Source organism: Dendronephthya gigantea, unplaced genomic scaffold, assembly GCF_004324835.1.
Source record: "Dendronephthya gigantea isolate DGI-Jeju-01 unplaced genomic scaffold, DenGig_1.0 000031F, whole genome shotgun sequence".
NCBI lineage: Eukaryota > Metazoa > Cnidaria > Anthozoa > Malacalcyonacea > Nephtheidae > Dendronephthya > Dendronephthya gigantea.
The window spans coordinates 7,293-15,760 of record NW_021163041.1 but is presented as its reverse complement, the minus strand read 5'-3'; the positions used below and the strand labels follow the sequence as shown (position 1 = coordinate 15,760).

Sequence of the window (8,468 nt, the reverse complement as noted above, 5' to 3'; positions counted from 1 at the left end):
ATCATAAATATCGGTGAGTATCGATACTTGGTATCGCCCATCACTACCAAATTGTTATTCATGTGATATTACATGAATTTGAACATCAATTTCAGGCACCATGCTCACATTTGCAATGGTGGATGATTTTGGTTGGGGACTGTTGACTTTTTTCTCCCTGAATGACAGTCCATATCTTTGTTGAAATTTTTGAAGCCATCCAGCACTTGCGTTAAACTGACCCTTCTTATTCTCATCATCACACATTTCATTGTAAAGTATTTTCGCCTTTTCCATGACGATTCTACGCGATACCAGTACACCCACAGACCTTTGCTGTTCGTACCATCGTATAAGTTCTTTCTCCATGGCTTGATGCGCCACTTTTCTTCCAGCACCTTTAAGTCTATGTTTTTCAATTCCCTTCTCACATGCTTCGATAATCAGCTGTTTATTTTGTCTCCACTCGCGAATTCGCTTACCGTCTACTTTAAATTTCTTTGCGGCACACCGGTTAGTTGTTTCCTCGGCGAAGGATATTGCCTCTCTTTTAAACGACATTGAAAAGCTTCGATTTTTCCTACTTTTATCGCCCTGTACCGCTTCCATAAGCTGCAAAAGTTCAGTTTTCAACTCAGTAGCTTCCCTGTGTTTTGTTGTTGATTCCGCCATGTTTGATCTTTGAAGGCCAATGACAGAAAAAATAGGTACGCTGAGCGTACTTGAGTTGTATTTGTTTCATCAAATGGTTTCATGCAGGAACACTGGTAAGAACCACGGCAGGAGCTATGCATGTATGTGTATGCAAGTGATCGTGTATTCGTGTATATTTTATTCTCAGTCCCGTATCAACGTTGAAGAGTTTAGGACATTTTGATCCAATGCCAGTTGGTCCAAAAAGCAAAATTCTGCGAAGTAACGATAGTCAGTGTTCCTAAGTACAAATCTGTGACCTCACTGATCCAAGCCTCACATGATTACGGAGCCAAGAGCCGTGCCGATAAATTGAGTGTAAACGGGTTTATATGCGAAAGTGTTTAAACCATTGAGCTAATTCAACGTGGCGCGTGTGCTAGAAAAACGATTTGATAAAACTGTTCTTTTTTGTCTACAGAGCATAGAATAAAAAGCATTTTTAACTCCCAAAGGGAACAAATTTTATGTTTTAGGTTATTTAATAATTAACTTATTTGATACGATACTTATTTCGTATACCCATGAGATATTTTAGGCAACTTCTGTCACATTACAGCCGCTATGAGGCTAATTTGAATTTCAGAAGTGTCAGGGTTTTTTTACTCACCCTGTACAAACAAATTTCACTGTCTTGCATCATGCGTAAAAAGGCTTATGTCAAACCTTTATACACTTGTGAGTCCCAACAGGGCGTTTAGGCATTCAAACTCCAGCTATTACATTGTTATGGGTGATTTCAATGTTTTTGGGGTTTTGGGGGACACCCTGTACAGTAAATTGTAAATTTGTGCATTGGTCCAGATGTATTTTTAGCCGGTTCTTTATCGTTTCTAGACGAAGAAACGTTTCTAGACAGAGGAACAGCCTGTTGTGCGGGTATTTTTATTTTTTCATAAGTTTCATCATGAGATGTCAGGCAAAAACCGGGCTTGTTTCAAGTAAAATCAAAACAATAAGGGTTAATGAGCGTTTCAGCTAACCACGTATATCCGATTTTCTTAATTATGCGTTGAGTTGAAAAACACGATCTTTGGTACAAAAGATTTTATTGATTTTATTTCGGCTCAGAAGAGCAATTAATCATATTATTTAAGATTATCCAATCGGAAGCATTGGTGAGCTCGGTCAGGCCACGTTAATCTATTTAGAGATTTTAGTCATCTACCAACCCTATTTGAGGCATTTGGACACTGATCTTAAAAGCATAAAGACAAGTCACTTTAATGCTCAAAAATTTCCTCTAAAATTGTTATCAATGATCCGGTCTTTCTACACAAGAGAAGTTTAGTATCTCTGTCGCCCTGTCGTTGGCGTAAGAACAGGTATACTGATCGAGACGCCTTCTTCTTTATGATTATTATCTACTTGCTTTAGTGAGAGATTTGGGCGAATGTTCCTGCCACGTGGCCCAACTTCACCTCGTGTAATGCCCAAAGATCGAAGTGTATTCGCCTTAATAGTTATAACACTAACGTCGCTTTTTATTCATTTCACACAGGGTTCTGACGACTTAAAGCCAGCGACCGGCTGGACGATAAAATTCGTGATCAAAAGACTGATGACCGATTAATTGTGGCTGAAATAGCTCAATAACTCGCCTTTAAAGAGAGGGCACGACTAGCTTTTTCTCGGAGCTTATTAGTGAAATGAAAAAGGTAATATATACCCGTTTAAACTATACGTAAATTCACGGCCGCGTGTTTTGATTTCGCGCATTCTAGCTGAATCCTATAGTTTCCACTAACCTTCACTTCAATTTTGAAGCAAAATATATCTTTAAGGCTTTGCAGAAAACTAATATTGCCTTCAATTTTTTCAGGTTGAGTTTTAGAGCTAAGTAAGATTAGAAGAAATGCCGTGGGCAAGAAATTCGCCATCGACGATGGCTGAAATTGCCTCAGAGAAGACTCGCGTTTAAGGAGTCAGCAAGTCCAAAGCTGCTCGTCTACACTTCGTAGCTAACATGAACAGGTACATGTCTATTTTGTGTCTGTCTGATTCAAATGCACGAGGATGAGACGTTAAAACGGTCGATCAGTCTCGTGCATGCATTCGAGTGTTATTTTAACTAAATATACTGTTTATACTTCACGCGAGTTAAGCTCGTTTTCATTGAACAACTTATTTCGGAAATTACCGTCTATATAACGAGCATTATACCTTTGCTTTATTCCAGGTGGAGATTGAGCGATTCAAAGCCATTTGAATCGACGATAAACCTGTTCAAATTAAAATGTAAGTATATAGAGAAATAGAGCATTTTATATAGATATACATGCTTGGTATCCCAAAAAACCCTAAAACTATTGAAATCACCTAGGTGTTGTTAAAATTTGAATGACTCGACTTGTTCGCAATTTTTGCTCGTGGGGATTAACGCATCTTATAAAATGCTAAATAGGCCACAAAAATTTAAATTTTTCTAGAGAATTAAGGACATGTCGAAGGTCATGGTGCTAAGACTTAAGTTGTAAATTTAAATACTGTTATCCATATTTGTAATGCGTATTGGTGATAAAAGTCATTTGTAGAAATTTTACTGTCATTCATTATGCATAAAAATGCTTATATCAAACATTCATTTATACACTCGTTCGTCCCAACAGGGTTGCTTAGGCATTCAAACTCTATCTATATTACATTGTTATGGGTGATTTCAATGTTTTTTGGGGTTTTTTGGGACACTCTGCCTGTAGAGCAAACAATAGGAAGCTTAAGATTTGGGACGGAGCGACGACGAGGAAACATGCAATATTTAATAAATATTCGTAGCAAAAAAAACAATTGAAGTCGTGCAGCCTTAGCAACAAAGAGCATGCATATAGTTAATCGCAAATTTCGTTTGCAAAGCGTTTGCATATATACATGCATGCATGCATGAGGAAGAGTAATATCTGACGTCGTTAAATTTAGCTATTGTTTAACCACCTTACCGAGTGCATAATATCCTTATATATCCATAAAAGCCTTAGCTTGTAGATCTCATCAATGCTATTTTTAGTGAGAAAATAATTTGTATTCATTGCTGTTTCTATAAGGACAGCTTGTTTTATTGCTTCGGCTCCAAAATTGCTCAGTGAATTTTTCATAGAAAAAAGCTTTGTCTATATGTGCCTCTGCCTAAAAATTCCAATAATGAGAATATATTTCAAAAAATGCTGTTTCTATAAGACCAAATTGTACAATGAATTTTGTGCTAAGAATTTTTTACTCGTGCAATTGCTATTAAGGAAGCCGCTTGCTTTGGCTGTATGCCTATGTGTTTAAAAATGTCATGACGGAAATACTAGAAATATTTTCAATCCATTGCAATATGGGAAGTATTAGTGAAACTAGGAAATTATTCTTCAGAACACTGCATGCCTATGTGAATTTGTCAGCAGAATATTTTTCGGGGCTTGCATCAAAATGTATGACTAGTGCATGATATTGACTATAAAAGGTTTTTATATTAAAGTCAATGTTTGGCCTCGTCGTCACGCTTCCCTCCTCAATCATAGCGATAGGGTATCTATAAATAACGTTCGAGCGTACCGATTCAGCTTCCTGCGTTCTATAAAATACTTTTTTTCTATCTTTCCTTATATATTAACAAATATAGTTTCTTATCTTTATCTTTTAAAATTTGTTTCAGGTTGATGAAAATAAAAATCACAAGTCTACGTACAGCTATGACCGCGAGGACCGAAACGACCCAAAAACGACACCAAACGACACAATACGATACAACGTCGAAAAGCAGCGTATATCGGCGATGTTTCCCGACATCGTTAAAGGTTAGAGTAGCCTGGTGGTCAAAAAATGTGCATGCTAGGGTTCGGATGTGTTTCGCACAAAAAATGGTCACGAACAATTTTTCTGCACTTCTGCAAAGCAGAAGTGAATTGGTCGTCGCATTAAGGGTCGCGATGTTTTCAAACCACACCGTTATTCAGATGTTTAGGTTCTGGCCACCAGGAACATAGCTAATGCATGATGCATGTGTAAATAAATTTGCATGTGAGTAAAATCATTTTTTAAAAATAATTCGGTTATATAGGATTCGGTTTTGCGCTCTCGCTGTGCGCTTAGGTCTACGCGCTAGGGCTTAGGTTGATAAGTTGTATGTTCATATACGAAAATAACGAAATGGCTTAAAAAGCCATGCACATGATCATAAATCACATGCAGCCTCAAATGGCAAACATAATCTCATAGGTTCTGTACATGCACACATACAAAATATAGCCTCGAAATGGCAAACATAATCCCATAGGTTCTTACTTTGTTCCATCTCTCGGAACACTATTCTTGGGTAACTAATTGCGGCTCCGAATGTAGATTTATAATTACATAAGAAACAATGAAACATTTGTATACAATGTTCATGCACCATACAAAATATAGCCTCGTATAACAAGCATAATCCCATAGATTCTTACTCCGTTCCATATCTTGGAACGCTATATACTCGTATAAGTAATGTAGATTGTAAGAAAATATACTGAAAACATGCAACACTGTTTTGTACACATACAAATTATAGCCTCAAAATGGCAAACATAGTCCCATAGGTTATTTCTTGTCTCCATCGTCTTTCTCCCTTTTTCTCTCTCTTGCCCTGTTGAAATAGTCTTATCCGGCCAAATGCGGCTTTCGGAAATATAGATTGTAAAATTATACATTGTAAATATATTATATCTTGCATGTCTTAATATATTTTGTAATAGTTAATAATACTTTGTAATACGAATGTATATAGCAGGTAAAACCTATTACCATACCTAGTTTACTGGTTACATAATAATTGAGACACACATGAGCATAATATTAATACAAACCATGCAATTAAGCCATGGCCTTTAATGGCAGACATAATCCAATAGGTTTCTAGGTTCTCTCTCTTCAATACGACTGTAGTTGATACTTGAGAAATATCCATTTAAATCCACATGCATGCATATACCGCCTTAATATAAATCTGAAATATATCAACCTTATATACAGTCTTATTAACTCATGCATACTTGACACTTTACAACAAAATATATATATACATGGCAAATAAAACATGCACTTAATGAATGCGAATTTACATTTAATGAAAGAGGGGAAGAGGTGGGTGGGAGGAAGGGGGAGTTGTTATCTCATACGAATATATATATACGTCATTTGTACACTAATTAAAAAAAATGAGACGAACATGGGCAGTGGCATTGCGACTTTATTATTTTTCTAAGGTCTCTGTGAGACTTCCAATTATTTAGCATCGTCGAGCAGTGCTTATGAAAAGAAAGGCGCCACTTTTCGTCTGTACTGTTTGACCTTGCTGGGTGGTTCGAAGTGTTAGCAGGTATCTTGGGATATCTAATAACGTTGCAGTGTTATATTTTCATTGCTGTTTCTATAAGGGCAGCTTACTTTGGCTATATGCCTTGGCTCTAAAAGTGTTCATAATCAGTTTTAGAAAAAAAGATGGGTATTTAATGCTGTTTCTATAAGGGCAGCTTGCTATAATGTCGTAGCTCCAAACATTTTCAGAGAATTTATCAGAAAAAAAGGATTTGTACTTGATGTGCAGCCTTTCACTTCGGCAGCATTCTAGTTTACTTTTGTCATATACCAAAAATTGTGAAGTCACAATTATCAAAATTTTTTTTAATTGCTTTCTGTAAGAGCAGTGCATGTGCTCTGGCTTCAGCTCAAAAAAATTGTGCAATGAATTTTTCAAGGAAATTGTTTCCTTCACCGCTGCTAATTCCATATACGGGCATGCAGCTATAGCTTCAGCTATACGCGGAAGTTTTCAAAATGTTCATCGAAAATCCTTCAAATAATGCTGCACAGTTTAAAAACTAAAACAAAACTTAGGAACACTGCCTATGATTTGTCAGCACAATAATATTAGTTGAGGACGAACAGGACTTGCATCAAAATGCCCTGAATTTGTTAATTTATTCTGTCTGTAACTGAACTGGGTGTATAAGTCTGTAGAATAAAATATGCATGCACGATCACTTGAATAACACACATACATACATAGTTTGTGATGAGCATTAAGAAACATAATATAGCACATGCTGTAAAAGACTTGCACACTGTAATAAAACGTGACAAAAAAATCTGCACTTTTCGTAAATTAAAATGTATATAGAGTAATATTAAGCATATCTGCATTGTAATCGTCTTAAATATTATTCTTTTCAAATGTAAATATATGTTGTATCCCAGTTAATAATCTATTTGTGTATTACTGATGATTAATGTAAAGAAAATACACACGCTATGTAACACATGCGCAGTGAAGTATTAATAAAAGTAGGACAAAAATTATCCGTCTCCCTGTGTCTTGATTTCAATAGCTAAAGACACGCACGCTTTGTAATACACGAAAAGACACACACGCTTTGTAATACATGACATTGTTTTAATAAAATATGACAAAATTTTGTGTATTTTGTGTTTTATTTCCGGTGTTCGGTCACTTCGGTGAGGGTTTTTCTCCAGGATCTCTGGTTTCCCTCGTAATCAAAACAGTGTCCGTGTGTTCGGAACCGCGTTTATAGTTGGATTTCCATTTTAAAATTAAACATTCTAACAAAAAAATTTCATGTCATTTGATTGAAGCGTTTCACATCTGTGCCTGAAGTCTCGCTTTAGGTAAGCTATTCGCAAAACGAAGAATGTTTCGCAATCATTTTCTCTTCTGGCGTCAACGCCCTTAAAAGTGCACATGAGCATAAACGAATTAAGGAAAATCAAAGTTAAGTCAAGTTTAATATAAGAATTGTACTAATCTAATGGAATCTGACTGTACACACGGTTACAGGGTTAAATTCCCAGTACACCGTTCTTTACGCGACGAAGCAGAAAATAAAGCCAAATTTCACTTGGCAAGCGTTCCTTGTTTAATTATAGTTGTTACGTAGATTTTAGGTTTTTATACTTTTTATATAACACTTAAAATTTTTGTAGTGTGCTCTAGTGTGTTCTAAAATGTTTAATATTTTACAAATTTTCAATTTTTTCTCATATATACTAGTGGTTTTTAAATTTTTAAAAGCGATTCTAAAATTTTCATAATGTTTGACATTTCTAAAATTTTTATAATGTTTGACATATGTACTAGTGTCTTTTTTTAAGTTTTAAAATTTTTCAATATATACCCAAGTATTTTAAAAAATTCTAAAATTTTTAAAAGGTTTCAATTTTCCCAATTGTATTTACAATTTTCCAATTTTTTAAAATTTTCGGCTAAAATACTTTCAAAATCTTGAACCTCAAATTTCAGAAAAGAGAGCTGACCAAAGGAAAAATCAAATTTCAAAATTCGGTTCCCACCTTGAAAAGGTTCAAAACTAAGTGGAATGAATTACATTCTTGCATGAATACAATTCATTTGCACGCCTAAAATCATGTTTTAATGAATTTCAAAATTTCAGAAATTTTGGCAACGGGGGGACCAAAGCAAAAATCGTAAATTTCGTCAGTTTTTGAAATTTCATAATTTAGTTCCAAATACCTCGAAATGGTTCAAAACCACGTATAATTACATTCTTCGATGAAAACAATTCATTTGAACACCTAACGTCATATTTGGATGAATTATATTTCAAAACATCAGAAAAACCGGTAACGGGGGGACAAAAGAAAAATTGCCATTTTCGTCAATTTTTTAAAATTTAAAAACTCAGTTACAAATACCTTGAAATGGTTCAAAACTAAGTAGAATTACATTCTTTGATGAAAACAATTCATTTGAACACCTAAAGTCTTATTCTGATGCCCTTGAATTTTAAAATATCAGAAAAATC

At 35.1% G+C, this 8,468-nt stretch overlaps 1 protein-coding gene and 1 long non-coding RNA gene across 2 annotated transcripts; one reads left to right on the top strand and one right to left on the bottom strand.

Annotated features, from left to right (window-relative positions):
* Positions 1–54: 54 nt before the first annotated feature.
* Positions 55–651, bottom strand: LOC114524498 (jerky protein homolog-like). Its single transcript, XM_028545594.1, has one exon. It carries the CDS (start codon positions 649–651, stop codon positions 55–57), a length of 597 nt encoding a protein of 198 aa, XP_028401395.1.
* A 1,859-nt stretch (positions 652–2,510) lies between these two features.
* Positions 2,511–5,018, top strand: LOC114524635. The gene is made up of 3 exons (XR_003687108.1): positions 2,511–2,646; positions 2,852–2,910; positions 4,310–5,018. It is a non-coding gene; the product is annotated as an uncharacterized LOC114524635 (long non-coding RNA).
* The last annotated feature ends 3,450 nt before the right edge of the window (positions 5,019–8,468 follow it).

Coding starts and splice junctions, on each gene's coding strand:
- LOC114524498 (XM_028545594.1), bottom strand. CDS start 651: ATGGCGGAATCAACAACAAAACACAGGGAAGCTACTGAGTTGAAAACT.